The 25,265-nt window shown below is 43.3% G+C and overlaps 1 protein-coding gene across 6 annotated transcripts in view; it reads right to left on the reverse strand.

Annotated features, from left to right (window-relative positions):
• The window catches only part of CORIN (corin, serine peptidase), a 173,940-nt gene extending 148,867 nt beyond the window's left edge, over positions 1-25,073 (reverse strand). For 4 of the 6 annotated variants that reach the window (XM_074866115.1, XM_074866112.1, XM_074866117.1 and 1 more), the window contains exons 1-2: positions 24,910-25,073; positions 5,749-5,893 (exon numbers count right to left, since the gene is read on the reverse strand). In XM_074866115.1, the coding sequence (XP_074722216.1) occupies positions 5,749-5,893; positions 24,910-24,984 (220 nt within the window). In that variant the 5' untranslated portion in view covers positions 24,985-25,073. Of the gene's footprint in view, positions 1-5,748; positions 5,894-24,485; positions 24,589-24,909 lie in introns of those variants that run through there. The other 2 variants (XM_074866113.1, XM_074866114.1) reach the window with 2 other exon arrangements.
• Positions 25,074-25,265: the final 192 nt, after the last annotated feature.

Consider the following 25,265-nt stretch of genomic DNA (forward strand, 5'->3'; position numbering starts at 1 on the left):
TTACAGATTCAAGAATGACAAGATTTACACTAACTTTCTACAAGGTATTCTAAATCAAAAAAAAAAGTATATATATAAACACACAAAACATACACCCACACACACACATAAACAGCGCAGAAATACGTGGATCTCCAGTGAAATATATAGACATCCACACTCATGAAGGCAAATGTGCGGATTCAAGCACATAGATAGGTAAAGAGGTAGATGGAAGAGTTTGGAACAAATACTCACAATGCATCAGTACTTCTCAACGAGCAATAATTGAGAGTCGAGAAGTCTGACTTCACCCTGGCCTTCCATCGGCTTTGTGGGCAGACAGTCTTCAAACTTCAAGAAGTCTGAGCCTGAGAGGCGTCCCAGCTCAGGGGAGATGCTGGTCACAGCCCACTGCGATCCAAGAGAGCTCAAAGGGTCTCGCTTAGAATTGCTATTTATAGGGTCCGAGATAACTGATTGTGTCAGGTATTTTTCCATCTCAGCCCAACTCGGATGACACAGTATTCTGGTACTTTCTACCAGTTGTGCAAGCCCAGAACCTGCTAGATCTTGGAGTTTTGGTATCGCCCTATTTGGGCCACAACCCAAATACAGATGTACTAGGCTGTCAGCAGGTATTGATGGTTCCTATTGTTCTTTAAGGGTAAGAGAGGTCACAGAAACAAGGAGGACTAAGGGAGCACCTTAACACTCTGGTCCCCTGCCTTTGTTCTTGTTCTCAACGGTAGGAGAGGAGGGGGCAGAAACCAGGTGGGCTAAGGGGGCACCTTAACTCTCTGGTCTACTGCCTTTGGCATGTGGTCTGTTTCCAAGCAACAGGGGAGGTGGGAGTCGGGAGCGATAAGGCAGTGCCTTTATGCTCTGGTTCCCTACCTTTCCCTATTCATCTTGGGTTATCATGTGACCCAAGGAGGGGAAAATTGCACTTAGCACGGAGCAGCCCAACAGAGGGGGGTTGCACCACCACAGTTGGCAAGATCAAATTAAAGAACTGGAAGATCATTTAGCAGATGATCACCATCTTCCATCAGAAAAAACTCCCAGGACCAAATGGTTTATTTATACATTAGTGTTAAACTTCTAAATTTAGACACCTGTCTTACGGCAAATATTGCCATTGATTGATAGTAGAATTGTTTATATTCCATGTTGCTTTCACAATTTTAACTTTTGGATCTCCATGCTGCTAGTCACGTTAGATTTTCAGGATGTGTCATATGCCTTGTGGCTCGACATCACTTGGAGAACTACCAGCACATCCAAACGATTCAGGGATCAAGATCCTTTTACCCTAGACTATAACTCCATGCAACTTCAACTTTCTCTGTGTGGCAAAAAGTGCCTTACGGGCCAGTACAGCTGGGTTCCCAAACTGATACAGGAGTCTTGACATATGCGTGTTATCTTACGAATGTGGAAGGTCCAACAGTCACAAGGCTAAGTCTAGCAGTTTTACTATCATGTACTTTTCCTGATGTTTATTCTGTGAAGGAGACACAGCTCCTTCTGTTTTCTCAGGAGGGGAAGGGAAAGGAGAATACAAGTCTCACAGATAATACAATAGTAATGATCCTTATTCAACCCGTTGCATGCAAGAACATTGACAGCATCCCTCAGGTGGACAGAATCTTGCTACAGATTTCCCAAACAGCAGAATGATTTGAGAACTGCCCAGGCTGGTTCGTACTTATAAAAGGATAACAAAAACACAGCTATTAGACTGAGCTTTGTTTTTAAGGAGAGTAAGATGAAAATCCTAAATACAACCCATCACAAATAACACTTATAATAATTCCCACTGCAAACCAAAATTAATCTCAAAATACATGTCAGCACCAAAATATAAACACTGTATGCTGATAACATAAGGATGGTGAGAGAACCAAAACCTCAATTATCTGCATATCCATAGTCAACAGTGCATCTTAGAGACTTTAACTGTAATCCTCATTCCCACCAGTGTTGACTAACAGATTTTTAAAATATTATTTTGCAAAATGCAGGAATGCCTAACATTGTGCATAGATAAGAGGATATGCTGCTTGCCTGACACGCAGGCTTATTTGATGTGGTCCTGCAGTGTGATCACATGCCCAAAAATTACATCTGGACTGTAAAAGTCTGATACACATGAAACCATTCTTTATGTGTGTCACAAGACTTGTTTTGAATTCTACAGAAAACAATAGACAAGCGTTAGTTGTGGATGGCTGTTAACAGGGGGTGCTAGAAGACCACCTAAGTATGAGTTGAGGATACTGATGTGAAGTTTACCAATGGGACTACTAAATGCATTTATCACTATAAGATAAATATAATTGATTTTCCTTTATTGAACTGTAAGTATAAAGCATTTTGTTTTCCCAGATAAATAACTGCAATGGTAAGCAATCATGTTACAATCAAAACGATTTTTAATTTGGTGTAATGATCACAAGCCTTGAGGGACTTTTTAAAAACAATGTTTCAAGTGGTTTAGAACACTTCCTTTCTGCAAGGAAAAGCATTAAAATGCCAGAGGTTTTTCATTCTTACAAACATGCAAATTTTCACCTTCGTAATGTTTGCAAACCGTGTAAGCAAAATGGGACACAAGCTACAGATTCTAACATAAGTTGAAGGTGATCTTACATCTCTCCATTTTAAAGAAAGATTTAGCTGTTCAAACCATGGATTCAGTTATTGTTTGTTTCTCTGAAAAGTAATGAAAGTTTACTATACTATACTAACTATAATCCCCAGAAAAAAAATTATAACCAGTCTTATTTGAAGGCTCTTGATGTCTATAGGGGTCGGATGAAATTGTAAGGTATCAGTAATTTTAGTCATGTATAATCTATCTTTTTCTCCCCCCTTCAAATTTATATTGCTGAGTTAGGTCTTCATGGTCAAGGTCTTGCATATTAGGTCTTCAGCAGTCCAAAGCAAGCACCATTCCTAAGTCTCCCTTGCCCTCTGATGTAACACAGGCAATCAACAAATTATTATGGTCATGGTCTAAAGGCTAGACTTCTTTCACAGCAAGTAGTACTGCCTCCGCTTCAATGACTGAAACAACATTCATTCACTACAGTTTTCTACAGGTTGACAAGCATGCTATACTCCTGGTGAGAGACAGAAGAGTATGCAGAGCCAGACTGTAAGTACTTAAGAGAAATCAGAGCTAAACAACACAGCTTGATATTTTCTTCTGTGGACCATAAAAGTCTCTTGTATCTTTAATCAAAATAATGTGTACCTTTACTGATAATTTGCTTTGTCATTTCTTTGTACACAGTTCTAACAAAGTAACTTTTTCAAGGGCTTTGCATCTTGAATACTTTGATGGTAAATAATTTTTGAAAGGTTGATTAATGACATAATCTGACAACAGGCCCCCATGACACACCTCGAGCAGGATATTCTTTGTTACTACAATGTAACTGTATTGCTCTACCTGTCTCCTTCCACCCATACCAACTTCTTCAACACCAGTGCTTGCAAAGATGTGCAGGCAACAAAACAGATGTAAGGAAAGTGAATAAGAAAGTTCTAAGGTGCATGCACACTTTTTCATGTGCATATACCTCATCTAATTAAAAAATATTACAGGAGGAAAAGAAGAATTACCTACAAATTTACCACAGGAAACAAAATACTTTCTTGCAAAATATAAAAGGCCTAATTTTCTAATGAGGTCATTACCAAAGTCCAATCAAAGAAGTTCTTAAGGTTCTAAACAATATACTAGAGCTCTCTATTTATCTTTTAAGCATCAGTGAAAGATACTAGAATGACAACCACAGAATTTAACTCATCCATTTCATTAAAAAATAAGAATAGATTTTCCTATATATTGAAAAATTTGTATTAGCCAGTCAGGACTACCAACTCATTTCTTGCATTCTAAGTCATCATATCAATATTAGACTTTAACAGAATTCAGTTATTACTGATCTGAAATGAATACGAGTATTAAATGAAAATTAATATGATTCTGGATATAGTATATTCTCAATAAATAGAACAGACTATATTATATTACACATACTTTTAAAATGCCCACAGAAGTTGTTCATTTAATTCCAGTCATCAGATCTATTTATTTCTAGGTTATCAATGCACTTAAAATGAAAGTTGCTAACTGAGAAAGAAGAATACTAAATTATAATCATGCTAATTCAAAAGATGCTGAAGGGAGCTTTGCCAAATTTAGACACAGGTAATAACACCAAGCCTATTCTTCACCCTACAGTAATTACATTGACTTAAGAGGAGACAGTCCTGATTTTTGCTACATAAGTAGGATCGGAACAGGTCCCATTTCTCCAGCGGATTTCATACATTTTCATGAGTGTTATGTCAATACATGCCTCAGAGGAGGAGACTGAGTACAGCAGACGTAAATACACCTGCTTTTTTATCTGCTTTCTCACCAAAGAATGAAAATCTAGGGCAGAGGATATGAAGGATACAAATGGAATGTTAAATATAAGGAAAGTAAATTGAATGGCATCATATTTCCTAATTGCCAGACTTACTTGATCTTAATCCACTTCAGTCTGTTCTTAGTTTAAAGATATATCCCAAGACTTACTTGTCAATCATAACATTCACTAGCTTTGGTTTTTTTTACTTCCCTAACTTAAGCTAAATGAAAAGAACAGGCCTACAATGTCTTATTGCAAATCCTTTACAGACTGAATTGAGAAAACAGATTTAAGTTGTCTTGATTTTGACAGTGCTGAAGGTGCTACTGAGATGTGTTCAGTTTCTTCCTGTGCTTGCTGTTTGACTGTATAAAGTGTATAGAAGTTAGGGGTTTAAAATAGGAAATTAGATTTATATCTATATACCTCACACATTACCCCACTTGTTACAGATGTGCTTCTGAAGTACTTAAGGAAGCTCAACTAGAAAATATTCTCATTAACAAAAAAAAGAAGTAAAAATCCCAGAAACCCTCAGCACTGAAAGCAGATGATATTTTTACTTCTTTTTTCCTGAAAAAGTAATGCTGTAACCTAGCATTACTGTCTTTCTCATGTAGTTGAAGCAGTTTAATAATAAGATATGTCAGGTTCTCTAAAGGTAACAAAGGTAAGGCTTTTAAAAAAAATTTTGGTAATAAATTATTATCTTTTCATTCTGTAACAGACGCAAAGTTAGTTAACAGACTAAGCCATTATGAAATCTAATATACCTAGAACAAGTTTCCACAAAACATACTTGGTGTTCTGCATTGATACATATTTCATATTTAGAAGAAATGAATACATTTTTCCTTAGTTAAACAGCAGTATTTTGTAGGCTGTTCAGAAAGATTTGTGGCTATTTATAAATTAACTTTCACCTGAAAATAAAAATCAGATTTGCACATCAATGTGTGACATAAAGGGACAAATATTCCATTCCACTGTCAGTGACCTAAAGTTCTAACGTAAGTATCTTTTTGTACTTGTAAAATGACTGCTGAAAACCATCTACATACTACATGCTCAGGGCAGTGTGCTCCTCAAAAATCTACTTTGAGAAATTCAGAAGAGGATTCCTCTTTGGTACCTTATATATGGTTTAAATATATAAATCTAAATAGCATCTTTATTTCTCTGCAACAAACATGTCACTGGGTAGATTAGTTTGTTAGGTAGATGTGCAAAGATGTATCTTTAATGTCCACAATTACATTAGCACTTGAGAATGCAGTCTCAGTTTTAGTCTCCTTAATTAAAAAATGTGTCTATTATTTACTCCATTAGCACTCACCTACAAAGGTAAGCAGGATCACCAGCAAAAGGATAAGGGCACAGATGCACGGAATCAGTATTAGGAGCAAAAGTCTAAGGAACTTTGCAGAAGCCAGTTTCTGAGAACAACCATCCCCCATATTATCTTCATCTGTTCCTAAAACCTGAAAAACAAAAAAGCACAGTTTTATCATTATGGTGTCAATTTAACTCCTATGTTTTCAATAGCAGTCCTCCCCATTACACAGAACAGCTATATGATTTAATATATGCTATAAATGGCTTTTAGATTCTTAATAAAAAATTGTGTGTAAACTTTCTTTTTGGTCGACAGCCTAGTTAATCCATATAATTTAGTTTAGTTCACCCAATATCCAGAGACTTACAGCTTCATTGAAATTTCTAAACATTTTTGATGAACTAGAAGTTGGATAGGCATTTCTTTTGAAAAAATGTAAAATACAAAATAAATTTAACAATAAGACTAAATACAGCTTATTTCATAATTTAAAAATAATCCATTACTAATTATTCAAGAGCTCCATGTTCTTAAGTTTCTTTTATTAAGGAATCAAGCAACCATTATAATCTTTAAGTGACTATAGGACTGATAAGGATTGTTCCACTTATACAATATAATGTTGTCTCTTTTTTTAAGTACTTTATAAAATTATAACTTATCACAGTATTCTGCAGAGTTTGCAACTAATAATTTCTGTTCTATAAATGGAATATAGAAGAATAGAGAAATACTATTTTCTGAATTCAGTTAAGCTGCACAAAAATTCAAACCTTTGCAAAAGCCTAAACATGTATTTAATATATATATATTTAAATATAACTCCATTAAGACTATGATCTCATATACTGGAAAAATGTTGTACCTTTTAAACAGAAACAAAAACAAAATTCCAAATGAATATTTAATAGCAAGATTGAAACTGTTGTTATGAAGTTAATACAACTTTATTCAAAACTGACTAAAAATAATTACAATTCTCCCTACGATAAGGTGAAATTGGATGATAGGATTATTAATTGCAGACAATGTCTTCCCAAAGGATGACTATAGTTTATCCTCTTTGTCAGGAATATCAATCACATAGAACTTGGTCGTGACAGGACACAAGAGTGTAAATGCATCCATCACCCTGACAGCCTCTCCCCAAAGAACCTCGAGAGACTACAACATATATATTGTTAGTCTTGTAAATGCCAGTCTCTGTGGGTTACCCCTTTGGATGGCTCTGCTGTAAGTGGCTTTCTGTGAAGAACAGGTTACCAGACTGACTGGCACAAATGGAAGTTGAACTATTTCTTAAGGAATTGCTGCACAGAGACTAGTATACCCCCTCAACTTCACTCTTCATTTTACTGTCTTGACTGAGGAGACTGTAGGCATAAGTGGGATTTACAGCATAATTTTCCATCATTCTGCAATGTCTCTTGTTCCAGTATGGCACAAAGACTATTTGTAAGGAAACTTTCCTTGCTGATAATATTAGAATTATCATCTATTTCTGATACCCCTGGTTATTACACAGTGCAGACACTATACAGACAGCAGAAATTAAGAAAACTGCATTTGTGCAGTTGTTTGTACCTCTTCTGATACTGCTAAGCATCACATGTTATCCGACCTCCTTGAGACCCAGCCAGGGCAGTGTCCTATATGAGGTTTTTTGCTACTGCCACTGTTCAAAAACCAGGTAACATTGAAAAATGCATATGGTACCAGTATGGTGTGAGGTGCTAGCAGTATCTCACTTGATAACCTTCTTCCTATTCCAGTGATTCAGTTTCAACACCATCCTACTACTGGGTTTACCTAGCAAGCAGGATGTAAGTCAATGGAAAGCTTAAAGATGGTGGAGTTATCTGAACATCTGAAGCTGCCGGCGCAGGGTGAGAATAATAAAGAGTGGTAGCTCTGTCTATTGAAAAGGTACAGCCTGGGTGAGTTGACAAAGTCTGTAAGGTGATCATCACCATTTCCCACAACAAGAGAAATATAAAGAATGTTGGAGAGAGTTTATTGGCTGTTAGAACTGCTTTTCTTAATCAACAGCTTATTCAGAAGTTGCAAATGCTGCAATCCAAGATTTTGGGATATCTCAGGTAAATTACTGCCCTTACCCACAAGTAACACCTCAGATATCCAGGCACTGACAAAGATAAGGATTTAGGTAACTTTTTAGGAATCTAAATCCAAGTGACATTTAGACAATCCCTGCCTGACTATGTAACTTCCTGGAGCCCACACTTGCCTACATTTTTATACTGAAGTCTTCAAAGTCTGCCTGAAGTTCTGCTTATGGTCATGCTGGAATATAGCAGCTTAGCAGCTACTCATGGCAGGCTTCCCTGAATTCCATCACCTTCATTTGTACAGCCTGTATTAGGCCCCCGTGGGAGGTCTGAGTGCAGGTAACAGAGGAATAACACAGCTCTGTTATGAATACAGATCTCCCAAACACAGCTGCCATAACTGCTTTTGAAAGCATAGCCCAAACAAAAAGAAAAAAAAAAAAAAAGAGGAAAGTGGCATAAAATTGCCCTTTCTAACAGTGCAGTGGTTACAGTGCTCCTGCAGGAAATGAGGCTGTTGAATTCAATTCCCTCTTCAGCCTGAAGCAGTTAAAATTAGATCTACAACTCAGAGTATCACAACCACCTGAACATAGACTCCTCCTGAATCAGAGCACACCATACCTTGAAGTCATATTCTGTAAAAAAGAACACAGTTCTGCTGGGCCAGATAATAGGAAGCAGGACCATCACTACACAGCCTAGTGATTTGGGCACTCGGGAGCTGACCCAGTTTCTTCAAGACAAACAAACATAAGATCCAGCTTGTTTTCCTAAAGGAGTGACTCCCAATCAAGATGCACTTCTTGCAAATCCCAGACAAAAGTGCCCAACTCTACCCAGTGTAAATGCAAGGTAAATGCTGAGCAAGGCAAGTCTACAAGGTAAATGCTTAGCCATGACTCCACAAAGAGTTTGTCTTAGGAGTAAAAAATTTATGTTACCAATAAACAACAAAATTGTATTCTTAAAGAATTGAGAAAACACACAGAAACAGTGTTCAGCATCAATTTTTTTGACTCTTCTTGTGAGGAGGAGGTAATATTGAATATATCTGGAGGTACATGAGATCTTAATCATCCCAAGCACAACTATATAACTGAGAGCAGTTACCACCACTGTTCTACAGATGCCTCAGAGTTAACCTAGGAGAAACATTAAATGTGTGCCAAGGAAAACAGTGAGCTTCTTATGTTCCTCTGTTTCTGTGAGAAATTTTTTCTAAAGTCTATTGGCATTGTGGATACTAGCTACTTTAGGCAAATGTTCATACTAAAGGAGAACCTCAAACATTTTTTTTCTTGTCAACTCCTGAAAGCAACAATAAACTGCAATCTTTACATTAATGTATTACCACAGATTTTAAAAGGGACTGTTGTATCCAAATTTGCTTTCAGTGACTGCTCCAGAAAAGAATGTTGGATTGTGAAAGACATGCTTCTCTAAACACCACGAACTGACAGTTTTGCATAATAGAAAAGTAAATATTTATATGCAACTAAACAGCATGTTGTATTTTTCTCCTCTGCAGGAAAAAACCTTATGAAAAACACTAAACCTATTTAAAATCATCATTGGTGACTCAGCAAGCATAAACTTAACTCTTCCAGTTTTACAGTTTTGCCAGTTTTCCTTCACTTGAACATTTATGAGTTTTTTACACCAATTCTGTGATGAATATGAAATAAAACTAGAGATAGTGCTAATGGCTCCTATATCATCAATGAGTATTTAATAAAGTGTCCTATAGATAAACATAAATGCATTACACCTACTCTTTATATACTCCCTGATCCTGTTCCTTTTCCTCTTGCCACCAAATATTGCAATACACAAAGAATATATGCACCAGTTTTAAGTGTTCTAGTATGCCAATAGTATCTGCATAAACTTCAGACATGCTCTGTCCTCTCAGTTCTAATAAATAATGGAATAGAGGCATAAATAATGGCCTAAAGGTATAAATAATGGAATCTTCAGAGAAAAATGGGCCTGTATAAGGAAAGAGGGGTGCTACATGCTTATTCACTTGACTCACTTCAAGCTTCTAGGTTAGTGGCCAAGATAAGACACCAGTCTACCTCAACTCTCTCTGTAGTCAATAGTTTCTCTGAATCACTCTAAGTCTGTAAGACTGAGGTACCTTGCAGATATACATTTATGTCCTTTTCCAAGGGAAGGGCACGAAGACTTGGAAGCAGAACCGTGTGGGAGACTGAAAGAAACCAACCCTAAATGCTGGAGATTTTGGCGTAAAATAGGTTTAGCACAGCACTGGACCGAAACATATTCTCAGTAATTGAAGAATAGTGGTGCAAGGTCCCTTCCTACCAGTGTTGTTAGAAAACGTGATTCAAGAAAGATGTTTTTTAATTAAATACTGTGTGCACCGTAGTTAGGAAATGTTAGTGGTCTTTAAGGCAACAATTTGCTTTCAATGCAATCAGGTTTTGTATTAAACGAGAATATAGTCAGAATACAGCATGCTTAAAAACATCAGATAATTTCTTCTGACAGCTAAAAAATTCTGTCCCTAACGAAATGCCATTAACCACTGCTTACCTGAGTGCCATTCTTTCAGTAATGACTGCAATAAAGGAAATACACTGTGAAGTAACTCCGAGCTAATTTCAGTGCAGATTTTTTAAAAATCCTAGGCTTATCTAGGACTGCTGGATCAGACTGCTCACAGCTGATTCTCTCAAACTACAGAAGCAGAAGAAAGTACGATGGAAAAAAGAATATAGTCCCATCTGACTACAGAAAGACTAACAATTCACTGGACCAAAATTCACAGCTTATCTTCTCCAAGATGTGGGGAGAATTTGATCTCATGGGTGTCATTTCAATAATATGCCTGTCATATTAAAGCACAGAAATGACAGATTACATGAAGAGATTTATGGGTGAAAAGTCTATGGTAGCACACAATTTTCCTTTTAGACAAAGTATCTAAGTTACTAGTCTATAAAGCAGCCTGGATCATGGTGTAAGCACTTGACAAAAGTATCTCCTGCTGTTGTCACCATAAACCTAACAGATGTTCTCCCAGTAAAGAAATATTATGGCTAACAGCCTACTGTCAGTATCTTCTATGCATGATGGGTCTCTACAAAGAAATGTAGAAGACAACTGTGGGATCAGAACCATCAAAATATCTTGAGCAAACCATACACCAAAGTACGATGTAGTGTTTATGCTGGAAATAAGTGGAAAGACAAGTACTACCATGAAATGCAGAAAGAATGTCATTAGAGGGCACTAAGCAGGTGGCCTTGCAGAAGTCCTCAGGATGCCACTGAGGAATGTGCCACCCAGCCAAGCAATAGTTCATCTATGGAAAATATGTTAGATTATGAAAACTATCTGCAGTTCTTTTCATATCCTTGATATTGTTCCTCTTCTAATGTTGAATCAGTGCTCTGTTGACAGCTCCTGTGATTTTATCAACTCTCACTGCTGCTCTTAAAAGCTCTAGATACTGGATTCACATGACCATACCAGCCACTACAGCTTTCCTTTCCCTGTAAGGGAGGATGGTTCCCAGTTCTCATGGCTACAGAGCAAAAACTGAACATGTGAAGTGTCAATATTTAAATACACAACAGCATCTATAAAGAAATTTAAACATACTCATTTTTACAGCCTCTTTTGACCGACTCACAGTATTCAAGTGCCTAGAGTGTGTAACAGAAGCTGCAAATGTTCTACATTTTTTATCAGTTCTGTCCTGTTCACATGAGAGCCAGCAATGCACCTCTATTTGACTACTTTATCATCCAAAAAATATAACACCATGCTTTAATAGTCACTGTAACAAGTAGTAAGCATAAGATAAATCCTCCAAAGCTATAGGAAAAGTCACACGCTAAAAACAGGAACAGGCAAAAAGTCATTGAAAACAAGGTTTTGCATTATCTTTCATTTTCAGCGCTACAGGAATCAGAGCGCCAGACTGAAATGGACCAACTGAAGAATGAATGTTAAGGCAGCATAAGAAATTGGATACTAAGAAGCTTTTGTCTGCAAATACAAGTAATGCTCGAATTCCAGTGTACACGAATTTAAGAACAAAAATGTCATAGTTATTCTGAAAGGAAATAGTGCAATTTAGAGGAAAAAAAACTTTTCATAAAGCAAGGCAGAAAAAGACCCTCCACCTTTGCAGCAAGGCAGCAAACATGAGAAGCGTGTTATTATCACATGAATTGTTATTTGCACAATGAAATGTGCTAGTTTTCCTGAAGTTCAAGTTCACTGTAATCCTGTAACTTCTCCCAGGAAATTCCACATCCTCAGACAAATTACAAAACCCTGACATAATTAATTCAAAATTCATTTTCATGACCAGGCCTCCCTTCCCATCCACGAAATAAAATACTCTGATTTACCCCTATTTTAACCAGTGAAATATAAACATATTGAGCCATCATACTAATCTGAAATACACAGTATCCCAGTAAGGGACATGTCATATAAAGCTGGGCACATCTTTGCAAAAGAACTATTTGGTTGGTGCTAGATGCAATGTCCAGCTAGATTCTTTTGGCTGAAGCAGAAACTTGAAACACATTTAACCTTCCTGACTTACATTTTCACTTCAAGTAAGTAGAGCATAACTCTGTCAATGATGTTTCTTCTGTGTACAGAAGACACAATGTGTAAAGTAAGGTGATTTTTTTGCCTTTCAGGCTACCATAGAGGCCCACTGGCCACTTCTGTTCAAGTGACCTTTTAAGGTGTTATTAATCCAGCATGAGACACAGTATAGTAAAAATCCAAACTGGGCATCACCAGAAGTCACCAATTCAGACTAATGCATGTTGATGAAGTATTCTTTCCTTCATTTCTATTGCACAAATTTGGGGTTCTTAACTCCTGACAAATGCCAGCAGTTTTGTTACTGAGACAACTGAGAGCCACTGAGACAACTCTGGAACTGATAAATTGTGAAGATACATGAGAAGTTCAGAAGAAACAAGATGACATTCAGGTATGTCTCACCCAGCTCTGTGACGATGCAGTTCTGACGCTGTTCCAGATTCAGTTTGAGACAGAGCCAGTGGTAAATTTGCTGAGACAAAATCCAGCTACCTGTGTGTTTGAGACCCTGCACTGCTGCCTGCCATGCTAGATCTTCTTTAGAGCATGCCTACAGTGCTGTCCACACAGCATGACTGCAGACCCCTCAGATATAACCCACCCTCGCTTTGAACTTTCTAGCTGAGGTACAACCAGCTATCAGAGCCACCGACACACTGAGTTCCAAATCTGTTTTTATCCAAGATGACAGATGAATGCTGTGCTGCCAGTGGTGTCACCATGGTCCAAGTTATGATCTTATGCTCAGTTTAAGAGAGCTAGCTCCTGGTGCAACATCTCTTCCATGATTCATTCTTCCCTTTCTGAGGGCTTTGAGGGAGGTGGAAATAAGTTGGTCACTCAGATGTAGGCACTACAGCCAGGAGATTTGGAGCTCTGAGGAGTTTATTCTCATTTCATCTAGTTCTTGTGGGAACGGCTCCAGTGTTTTATCTTGGCAATGTAGTGGATTATAAAGGCACTTTGAAAAGCATCTATTTGATACTGAAATAAATCTAAATAAATAATTTAATAATTGGTCTCCCTGAGAAGATTTGATTTAAAAATCAGAAAGTTATTCACACGCAAACTATTGGCCTTGGTTCTCCATTACAGGTGATCTATGACTGACATCTCATGGAAAGGGAGCCGAAGTGGAAAAGAAAGGATTTTCTTGGATTTCATGTCTGATACCAATAACTGCTCTCCACCTCATTTAAAATGAGAATTAGACACACCATCTAGCCATCATATAGGGTCAGTACTGATCACTCGTTAAAATCTGAATTAGAAGAGAGGGAGAAAAAAAGGGTATTTATCACTAGTAGAGAACAGCAGTATCACCTCTTCAATAACAGTATGTCTGAATCTCTTTCTTTTTCAAAAGAAGTGCTGCTGAATAATTATTCCACTTTGGCATAAATGTTAATTGTTTATATACTTATATATTGTACATATTTACAATTATTTATAATTTCACTGATGCAAACTTGAAACTACAATAATGGATGCTCCCCATATTTACAATGGAACTTTGCTGAACTTTCAAAAACATTCGGATTAATAAATAGTTCAGCTGATGGCAAACTTACTACAATTCTAAACTCTCTTCTTTATTACTAACAGCTGGTGGCAAAGAAGTGTGATGTTGCCATGCCTCATAAACTGAGCAAGATGTAGTAAACATATGGAAAATATCAAAGATTTTTGAAAAACTGAAGTGTCTATGGAAGACATCCATTTTAAGAACTAGACTATGGTTATCATTATCTCAATACCAGAACATGATCATCCATTCAGCCTACCTCAGTAGGCAGTGGGAAAGTGTTCTAGGAAAATTAATCTTTAATTAATGCAGAATTTATGCCTTGGGGGTTATTAGTTTTCTTTAAGTGTCTAGCACTTGCAAAAATTACTCATGAAAGTTTCAGGAGTGCCATGCTGTTTTTCTGAACACACCCTGAGACCACTCTAATGCCTTCCTGACTACCCAGATGTTCACTGCATTGGGGTTTGCTAAGCAAGCAGAGAGTAATGGCAAGTCCCTGGCTATACATTGCTGAGAATCACAATTCAACAGGCAGGGGAGTAACACAGTACTCGCTTCAGGTTCCCCTTTGCAGGAATTCAATAAGCAGGTGTATGCACAAGAGCCATTAGCACCAGTGTGTTGGGTTTGTGCGTGTGGCAGGGTTTTGCTGGTGGGAGAGAGGCTACAGAGGTGGCTCCTCTGAGAAGCTTCTAGAAGTTCCTCTGGCTCCAAGTCGGATTCACCTTTGAGCCAAGGCCAAGCCAATTAGCTACAGTGGCCACACCTCTGTGATAATATATTTAGGAAGGGGAACCTGGAGGAGGAGGAGTTGTGAGGGAAATACCTATGCAAACACCGAGGTCAGTGGAAGAAAGGAGGAGGAGGTGCATCAGAGCAGGCACTCCCCTGCAGCCCGTGGTGAGGGCAGGCTGCCCCCTGCAGCCCGTGGAGGTCACTGGTGGAGCAGATGCCCACCTACAGCCCGGGGAGGACCCCACGCCAGAGCAGGTAGCTGCACCAGAGGAAGTCCCGGGACTCTGAGGGAACCCTGTGCTGGAGCAGTCTGTTGCTGGGAGGACTGCAGCCTGCAGAAGGGACCCACACTGGAGCAGTTCGTGAAGAGCTGCAGCCCATGAGAAGGACTCACATCAGAGGAGTTTGTGGAGGACTGTCTCCTGTGAGAGGGACCCCATGCTGGAGCAGGGGAATGCGAGGAGTCCTTCCCCTGAGGGAGAAGGAGCAGCAGAAATAGCGGGTGATGAACTGATTGCACCCCCAATCCCCTGCATCACTCGGCGGGGCGGGGGGGGGGGGGGGGGAGGTAGAGAAATTGGGAACAAAGCTGAGACCAGGAAGGGAGGGGTGGGGGGAAGGTGTTTTTAAGATTGTATTTCTCACTGGCCTGCTCTGTTTGATTGGTAAATTAAGTGGTGATGGTGGTGGTGGTGTTCAAATTAATTTTCTTTTTTTTCTTCCTCAGTGGAGTCTGTATTTTGCCCATGGCCCTAATGGGTAAGTCACCCCTCTCTGTCCTTATCTTGATCCCTGAGCCTTTTATTTGCTCCTCCCCATCCCTGAGGGGAAAGGAGTGAGTAAGAGTCTGCCTAGTGCTCAGTTTCCCTCTGGGCTTAAACCACAATAACCAGAAAGCAAAATTGGAAACCATAAACCCCCCCCAAAAAAATCTTAGTGGCCTAATTCATGACAATAAAAACATCTTGAAAAAACATTTTGAGGGGGTGGAGGGATACAGTTAGAGGAAAACTTCCTCTTAAAAGTGGTTTTCAAGCCTGAAAAACTAGAATGGACAAAAAGAAGCCCCGCCTGCCCTGTGGCTCCCATTCAGTGTATCAATCACCTGCGTAGAAATCCCACCAGAAGCCCCATCCCACACAAGGCAACTAGACCTCGTAACTGGACATACCTTTTTTTTTCCCTATAAATGCCTAATCAGATGACTTAGCCTTCTGAACTTGAAGGTGACCCGAACATCATATATGTGCCATGTGCATTGCTGATTATACAATTACTTAACCTATTTAAAATCAGAAGCTTTCAGTTATGTGAATTGGATGCTAAACTGGAATGCAAGCTAAAAAACCAGCAGGAATCTTCTTAGAAGCATCTGTCTCCTTATGTTTCATGCACTTCTTACTCATTTTTCTCTAAATTGTATAGATTATTCTTACACTATAAACATCTGCCTTGAAGAAATTAGAATTTTAGATTTGAATATGTAATGTTAATCTTACACTACTTTTTTCCAAATTGTGAATAAAAAGATACTAACCCTTGGACCAAGGCTAAGAGCAGCAGCAATATTAATCAAAGGAAATGACATGGTTTAGAGTCAAAGCAAAGCTTCACCTGTTCAGCATAGCTGGATATTTATTTGTTCTCTTTCCAAAGATGAAAAGGGACTTACACAATGTCTCACAGGTCAATAACCTGCTACCTATAAAAATTAGAGGCGACGCATTCATTTTTCAATAGGATACCACTTTGTTCAGAAACATCTCCAGAAAAATCTTAGAACATTTTGCTTCAGTAGGACATCTTGACAGAAGTAACTCAAGAGGTGACTAGAGATTAAACCTATTCATTACTGTCAAAGTTATGAAACAACAAGCTGATATAGAAAATACAAGATTAACAAGGCACTCACAATGGTGTACGTGTTTGACTATGACTCTGATGTAGTATCAAAGCTTTATGGATCACATAAGGAGGTGTAGCATAAAAACTTCCAAGTCACTGAAACAACTGGATCAATTATTCTGTCAAAGAAGAAAAATCCTACTGCATTTATGGCTAGGACTATTCAATTTAATTGTCATCCCTAGAACAGATGCCAGCTTTCCTCCCATTCGCATTTTCTTTGGAAATCTCCAAGAGTCACATAATAATCCTATCAATGATGAGGAAAAAGCAAATGGAAGCCATCTGGGTTCCTAGCCCTTCCAGACCACTATCAACACTATTCCATATACTCTGACTTTATAGGGAAAAGGAGAATTGTTAATAACTTCTAAACACATTCAATTGTAATTTCAGACTTCCTTTCCAGCCTTGTCTACCTGCACTACAAATTATTTAAACTTACACCTTTAAAATGGCTGATCAGGGACAAACCAAGCTTCAAAAAGGCATTTACTACTTAATTCTTTTGTTACATGGTGGCTACAATGATAGCAAGGGGGATAAAAAGATAGTTACTTACTCTACAGTTCCTGATACTCTTTCAGAGATATTATCCATGAGAACAATATTCGTGCTTGCACAGAACTAGCATCTTTCAAACAATGAGCTGTCTCTCAGCAGTGTCTGTCCCTCAACACTCCATGATGACAAAAATGCGCAGGCTGTTAAGGCAAAGTGGGCTCAGCTGTCTGTGTTTCTTCCTGAAGATGTGAAAATGCAGGAGGATGGGGAAAACCTGACAACTGCTTCTATAATCTCCAGGTCCCACTGGTTCTGGGACAACTTTAACATAGGCAAAATAATCCACACAGCAAAAGATTTGACACTAGAAGCAGGAGCAATGGAAAAAATCTCCATGTCACACCACTGGCCTGTGGAAGTCCAGAGCAGACATAACTGTATATTACAGATATATGCTGCGTTATTACATGAATGCAGAGCTGCAGGTCTGAGAGATCTTGGGTGGAAAGCTCCTCAATGCTACTGGTGGTTTTATTTCCAAGAGAATGCCCTGACTGCTTTCTAAAATCCAAGGAGATGAACAATGCAAGAAGCGCGTAAGTGATTTCTTACTGCTTCATTCAGAGGCAGCAAGGGATAAAAACGAGTTTCTTTTCCTAGGAATGCTTCCGGAGTCTGAAATGCTCTCAAGTAACTTTCAGTAATACTGGAGCAACAGTATAGGCTATTTTGAAACTAGAAGCTCTTGGAGGTGACAAGCAACGGCAATTGCTCTGGGCAATTGCTGTTAAATCACTGCTAAGTTAAATCTCTCTGGTATCAAACAGATCAGATGTGGAAGATTCTAGCACATAAGTTTTTAAAACACTAGGTTCTGTATATGGCAGAACCGAGTGTTACAGGTTTGAGGAAGAGAGGAAGGGAAAGACAGACCTTGACAATCACCAACCAGCCAGTCCCAAATCATGAGCACCATCCACTGATCTTGAACCCTCTCTGAAATGCGACACATGAATTTGGAATAGATGTGGTCTGATGCAGTCCCAAAGAGGGAAACTCATGTCTACCTTCACTTCCTTTCCCCTAAGGACTGGGTGAAGGTGACTTAAATGTTCAATATAGAAAATGCTTCTTTTGCAAGAAAAAGCGACCCTTGGAATTCAGGAAGAGCAGTGGCTTACAGGAACACCTGCAATGATGAACTTGACAGTCTTTCCCACAGGTTTACAGGAGCTGTTCCCCATGGATTATTCTATGAGGAAAAGTTTTTTAAAACTGCCTCAGTTTCTGTGTTCTCTCTGAAAAAAAAAAAAAGCAATAGGTATTGATTTAGCATGTATGCAAATGCTGGGGTCCCAGAGAATGCATACTGTTGTGGGAAACATGCTTTGCAATGAGGGGCAGGGCTTGCATCATCAAAGCATAAACTTCACCCTTCCAAAGCAGCTCTGGCAGTATCTGATTTTCAGCCTCTTTTCCCTTTCTACAGGGCAATGCACTAAAATTTACCTTATGCTGGCAACACCACCAACAAAAATAGAGAATTATAAACTGTGTGGCACCCAAAGAAGCAGATGCTGCATGGGTTCCATTCTAATGACAAGAGATGGTAAAAAGGAACTGAAGGATGGCTGGACCCATTCCATCCCTTCATGATTTCACAGAAGAGGAACAGGGGAGCAGACAGCCATGGAGGTGACACTGCCACTTCGGTCAGTTGTGAGCAAACATATTTTCCCAAGCTGACGCTATGATGAGGTGGCCACCACTTCTAGCTAATTCTGCCCCTGATAACATGGGCATCTGTGCTGGGTGTAGGTGGCAAGCTGTTGGCAGTTGGGGGACTGCACGGGTGGCCTCCATGAGAAGAGACCAAGGGCTGTCCCGTGCTGGACATGGCCAGTTCCAGCTGGCTTCGTACCACAGGACACAGCTGAGCCAGTCATCCAAGTTGGTGGTGCCCCTGTGAAAATATATTTAAGAAAGGGAAAAAAACACCACATGGGCAGAGAAGTGGAAAAAAGTGAGAAACAGCAATGCAAACACCAAGGTCAGAGGAGAAGTAGGTGTTCCATGGAAGAGAAGACATTCCCAAAAGGACTGTAGCTCATGGAGGATCCACACCAGAGCAGAGGAAGAGTGAGAAGGAAGGAGCAGCAGAGAAGAACCACAGTCCTCCCCTGCGCCACTCATTGGCTCACTGAAGGGACTGAGTGCCACCTGCAGCAATATCAAGGGGTGAGGAGAGGAGTCTGGAGTGAAGCTGAGCCTGGGAATGGGGGAGGAGAGGTCTTTTCCCCAAGCACTTTAATACTTGCTTCTTTTTTTGTTTCACAATACCTGAATCAGTAATCAAATATTTATATTAAACAGTAATAAACTAATTTCCTTCAGTTGAGTTTGTTTTGCCCACAACAGTAATCAGCAAGCGATCTCCCAGCCTTTATCTTGACCCACAGAAGCCTTGTTCTTCCTATTTTCTCCCCCATCCCACAGGATGGTGGGGGGATGAGCAAGCGGTCGTGCGGGTGCTTGGCTGCGAGCTGAAGCCACCCCACCACCACACCCAGAGAAATCCATGATCCAGTGGGTGCCAAGGGCCAGGAACTGCAACAGGGATGCACCAGAAGGAGAAAGCATAGCAGCAGTCAGACAACTGATATCTATGCTGACTTTAACCTCCAGATATTCAGTTTTCACAGGTAAAACAACCAGAAATAATGGCATATGCATAAAGAAATAATTACAAGCATTGCTTTCAATTATAGTGGCTTGAAACCACAGCTGAGGAGAACCTACCCCTTCAGGGGAGCAGTCTTCTGCACAAGGTAGGCGCAGGATGAAATCTAATTCAGACATCAGAGGCAGCAAGATTCTCATCTCTTTTTGAAATGGCAAGCTTTTGATTGTTGTCTCATTATTATTTCTACATTTAGGATATTAAACCATTATCCCTATTTCTTTCATGTTTGCTGATTAGAAAGACAAGCTGAAATTAAAAACACTACTTGGAAAGGAACTATCTGTTCCACAGCAGAATAGCAGAAATGAATTATGCTTCCATCTGACAGCTAAAAAAAAGGAGAAGAGACTTCACCATTAGGGTATTAAAGCGCACATCGATGTGGGTGCAGGGGGGAAGCTCTGAACGCTGAGCAGTGCCGAGGTGGTGCAGGCCGGCTGGCTGCGCCTGAGCGCTGGCGGGAGGCGCAGCCAGGTGTGTCATGTGCGGGAGTCGTGAGCGCGAGGGGAGCCCTTCACGCGAGGGGAGCACTGGCGTGAGGGAAGCTGTTAGCGTGAGGGCAGCCCTTCGCACCAGGAGAGCCGTTCGTTCGTTAGCACGAGGGGAGCCCATAGCGCGGGGGGAGCCGACAGTGGCAGGGCTGGTGCAGCGGAGAGCCACTGGGCCCCGGCGCTAGGACCTGCCGGAGGGGCTACCCGGCTGCTCTATTTTTACTACGGTATTTTTTACATTCAGACTTTCCATTGCAGGCTGCCCGGGTCAGGGGATCTGCTCTGCTGGGGGAATCTGACAGGTCAGCCCAGCAAGAGTTATTTATAGAGGGGCGGGGGACAGAGGGAAGGGATGCGATTGGCATCATATTATTATGTCGCAGGGCTGCGAACTGGAAGAGGCACCCACGAACGAGCCCCCCCTTCCCGTCCTTCAGCACAGCGGGGCAAGGTGGCTGCAGTGGGGAAACCCCAAGCACCGTGGCCCGCCAAGCTGCCCGACTTGACATGCGCTTCTCAGCCCAACCCGCACCTCTGCCCGCCGCGCTGCTGCTCGTGGCCCGGGGACAGGGGGCAGTCCAGGCCGGCCGGAGGACACAGAGGCTGCGACTGAGACAAAGAGGCAAGCCATCTAGGCAAGGCCCAGATGCTCTTCCTTCCCTCATTTTCCCCCGTTTTTCCTCATGCAGCCTCTCAGGAAGTGAGGACCCACCTCACACACATATTAACTCCTCCAGTTACAGATCCCAGAAAGTGGAGGGGGACTCTTATGCCCTGGCACCCAGACCGAGGCTCAGGACAGTTCCAGATGAAACTGCACACCCTCACATGACAAAAATTGACTGCGGAGGGTCACTAGAACCAAAAATCCAGAGACAATGAGGGTAGCTAGGCTGGAGCCTGTCTGGCCGCTGTCTTCAGAGGTTGTTCTTTGCGTGAAGACCTCTTCCAGGAGGATTTAAGCTTTGTTTGTCCTACTGTGACAATTCATCACTTCACAAGAGGTTATCACCCCCCCCTTCTCCCCTGGTGCTGGAGAACTGTACTTACCCAGCCTGCCATTGATGACATCCGTTTCTTTTTGATAGGGGAAGAAGCTGGGACAGAGTAGAAACATCAGTATTTCAAACTGCAATCAGACTGCCCCCCTCCAGCCCTGCTGCTTAGCTGCTTCATCCTGAAGGCATTTAAAAATCAGGAGGTGTCTGGCTGCCACATTTGGAAGGGCCTAGGCTGCATGTGCAAGCCTAGAACTGCCCTGCTGCAAGTGGCCTGACACCCACCCCTGCCAAACCCTGGCTGGCATTCAGAACCAAGGCCTTCATCTGGCCTTGCAAGCGCCTGCCAAGGATACCTGACACGCTGACAGGATTCAACTCTTCCCACACGATGTAGCAGTAGCCGCCACCTTTTAAAATCTGACCACACCAGGAGGTAGTGCCGCTGTGTGCAAGAGCCTCGCAGCGTGTGCTGCTCAGCCTGAAGCAGATGACCTGGTACCCACGGCCTCCCAGCCCAGGTGGGGTCAAAGCCACAGCTCCCACCTCTTAAGGAAGTGCCTGTAGTGCTTACACTGTGCCTGCTGCATTGGGATAGCCTGAATCTGCTGGGCCTCAGCATGGCAAAGGCTCACAGAGCCCAAACAGCCACTAGGCCATGCCCAATGGAAGCACTGTCATCCTGCTGTGCCCAAAGGGCTTATTTAGAGTTCAGCATTTGCTGGTTAGAGCGGTTGAGTAGTGGTGAGAGTAGGAGCTGCTGGGTTTCTTCGCTGGGTGCAACCATCCCAACGTTCCCTTGCCTGTTCCGCCTTCTCTTGGAAGGAACTTCTGGTAAATGAGATTTCTGTGGGGATGTTTATCCACCCCAGCCTCTGCCCACACTCCTCACTTGGCCATGCAAGTAATGACAAGAAATTATGTGTCTGGCAATACATGGCCTTAACATAATGGCAGGACAGTAATGTTCCTCGAGGGAGCGCAGAGCTAAGACCCAAACATGTACATCAGCTTAGCAAAAAAAAAAAAAAAAAAAAAACCAGCTCCTACATTCAGGCATTCAGGTAAACCTGTATTTTTAAATAATTACTGGCACTGTTAACAGTCCTGGCTTTCATTTGTATCTGTAGACATCATCTAGTACATAATTAACAGCTAAACAATAACACAGCTATATTAAGTTGCCCTGTGTGCATTGCACATTTTATAGAACACCTCTAACAGCAGCACATTTCAAACCATCTTATACTTTTGATTCACTGCGCACTCAAGTTACCTACCACAGGCACACAGTCGAGTGCCAGCAAAGATTTCTGGAGAAGAAGTGAGTGCTTTCTTCAGTATCTTATAGTCCCAGCTCCCAAAGACTGAGGAAAACCAACGTTTTGTCCTGATGGTCCCATCGGATACTAACAGGGCACAAGCAGACTCCTTGGATCGGGGCACACGAGCAGTGCTGCCTGGCTGACCACCCCAAGAGCCTTCTCAGGAAAACGAGTACTGGTGCCCTCGCTAGCAACGTGTGCTGGGTGGCGGTTACACGCCAGGCTGAAGGGCCAGGCTTCCCCACGGGCAGAAAATCCCGGCTGTTGGGGTACCCCATAAATGGCTGATGGAGGGGAGAGAAAAAATCAGGAGCGTTTCCTTTCTGAAGGAGGTTTGGACATTGTTGGCGATTCCCCTGTGCCCCACAGGAGCCCTCCGCTTCCTACAGCACCCTGATGGCCAAGACACTTGGGAGATGTAACCAGAGACACGTAAGCAGAGTGCTTCTACGATTCCTTGTATTATTCCTTTATAGTTGTCTGGATTACCTCAGTGACACAGGAATTCAACGCCGTCTGTGCCGCAGTACCTGAGAAGCTTGTAACAGAGGTCTCCAATTAAGGCATCCATTACAAAAACAAAACTAAAGAATTACAGTTTAGTCCTGCTGACTGGTCCATCTTTTAGGAACACAGGAAGGGTGTAAATGGCCATATGGAAAAATCCATTTCCATATTTTTACCGCTGAAAGCTAAACCTTCCCAAGAGACCCCGTGAATGCATTAAAAGCTCTAGATATTTGATTTCACTTAAGAATCTCGCCATCTCAGCCAGACTGCCAATAATTTAAACTAAAGGTTAATTAATTAATCGTCTGCCATGAAATGCGTCCAAGGATTCTGCATTATAAATCAAGTGAAGCAACGGTACCACCGAGGCGCACTGCCGTATTTACACACCTGTCAAACCCGCTGCCGTGCCACTTGGGCGGCGCACGGACCGGTGCGGCAGCGCGGAAGCTCCGCGCCCCCTCTCCGAGCGCTCCGGCAGCAGCTCAGCGCTCCTGCGCGCCCCCGCGCCGCCCGCCCGCCGCAGGGCTCCGCACCGCCACCGGGAGCGCTGCCCCCGGCCGCCCCGCCGTGCCTCCCCTCCGCTCCGGCAGCGCCAGCCGCACCGGGGCCACCGCGGCGGCACCTGCTCCGGCCAGGGGAGGGGAGGGGAGGGCGGACGGGGGGAGCTGGCCCTGCAGGGTCGCGCTAGCGCCTCGTACCTGGTCCCGCGCCCCCTCCCGCAGCCTCTCCACAGGGGAAAAAAGCGTCTCCCCCGCCCCCTGTCTCGCAGGGGGGCGCTGGGAGGCCGGGAACACCCGCACTATCCCCTTCGGGCACTAGCAGCCACCCGGGTATTCTGTTTCTCCCTGGAAGGATTAACTGCCCCCCTCCGTGACCCTCCACGGGACGACCACCTCCCGTGGGTGGCGGCGGCCAGCGGTACCATCCCGCCGGACAGCCGTGGGACGGGGGAAAAGGAGGGGCAAGGAGTCCCCCCGCCCGACCCCAGGGCCCACCCGACGGGCCGGCGCCGCCAGCCCTCGCCGCTGCCGGAGACAGCTACCGCGCCGGGGACGAGGTCACGGTGCATGAACTCCCCGGGAGCCCGGCCGCCGGTGGAGCTGCCACGGCCGTCCTGCCGCGGGTCAAGCCCAAACTTCGCTCTCGCAAACCCCGGCCGGCCCTGTTGCCGTCGGGCTCGGCGCAACTGTCCCCCGCTCCTCCCGGCGCCAGAACGAGTAACAGGCACCTCAGCGCCGCTGACTGCGAGGGAGCGGGGAGCGGGCGCCGCTAAGCCCTTGGCGAAGCGCAAACAATGACCGACCGGTTGTTAACTGCGACTCACCTACATCCTGCGCCTCTAACGCGGCCGTCCCGCGCTTCTCCCGCACCGCCGCGCAAGTTCCGCCACGGGAGCGCTCCGGGACGGCTCCACCGCGGCAGGTCGGGTGCGGGTGGCCACCTGCCCCCGGCCGCCCCGGGACACGGCACCGTCCCCGCGGGCGAGCCACGGGCCCGCTCTCGCTACGGCGGATGGCAGAGCTGGGAGCAGGGCTCGCCCCAGCAACCTGCCGCTCCGCGCACGCGGATTCCCTGCCGGACCGGCGGCCGCGCTCCCCTCCTCCCGGCCGCCACCCCCGGCACCCGGCGGCGGTCGGAGGTGTTCCCCTGAGCACGCCGCCCCGCACCCCGGGGGTCGGCGGAAGCGGCCGCCCCGTGGCCCCCAGGCGGCCCCACGCGCGGCGGGGAGCCCCTCGGGCTCGCCTTACCCGGCTGGCGGAGAGGACCTGCCGGTAGCGCTCCTCCTCCGCAGGCAGGGCAGGGAACTGTTGCATGGAGTGCATGCTCCGGCCGCTGCTGAGCCCTCTCCGCTTTAGCCGCCCCCCCACGCCCTTTTTCTACCTTGGTCTCTGCCGAGCCGCGGCCGCCCGCCTCCCGCACATACACACTTGCGGGGCGGGGGGGGGCTCCGCATTTTGTCTGCTCGGCAGACTCCCCCTCCCCCCTCCTCCACCCAATAATAATAAACCTCCGCAAGAAAGCCGCCACATCCCCACCCCTTTTGCGCACCAGGCTCTACCCCTTGGGGACAAGAGAAGGGACAGCCCACTTGCTAATTTCGCCC

Source organism: Strix uralensis, chromosome 4, assembly GCF_047716275.1.
Source record: "Strix uralensis isolate ZFMK-TIS-50842 chromosome 4, bStrUra1, whole genome shotgun sequence".
NCBI classification, from domain to species: domain Eukaryota; kingdom Metazoa; phylum Chordata; class Aves; order Strigiformes; family Strigidae; genus Strix; species Strix uralensis.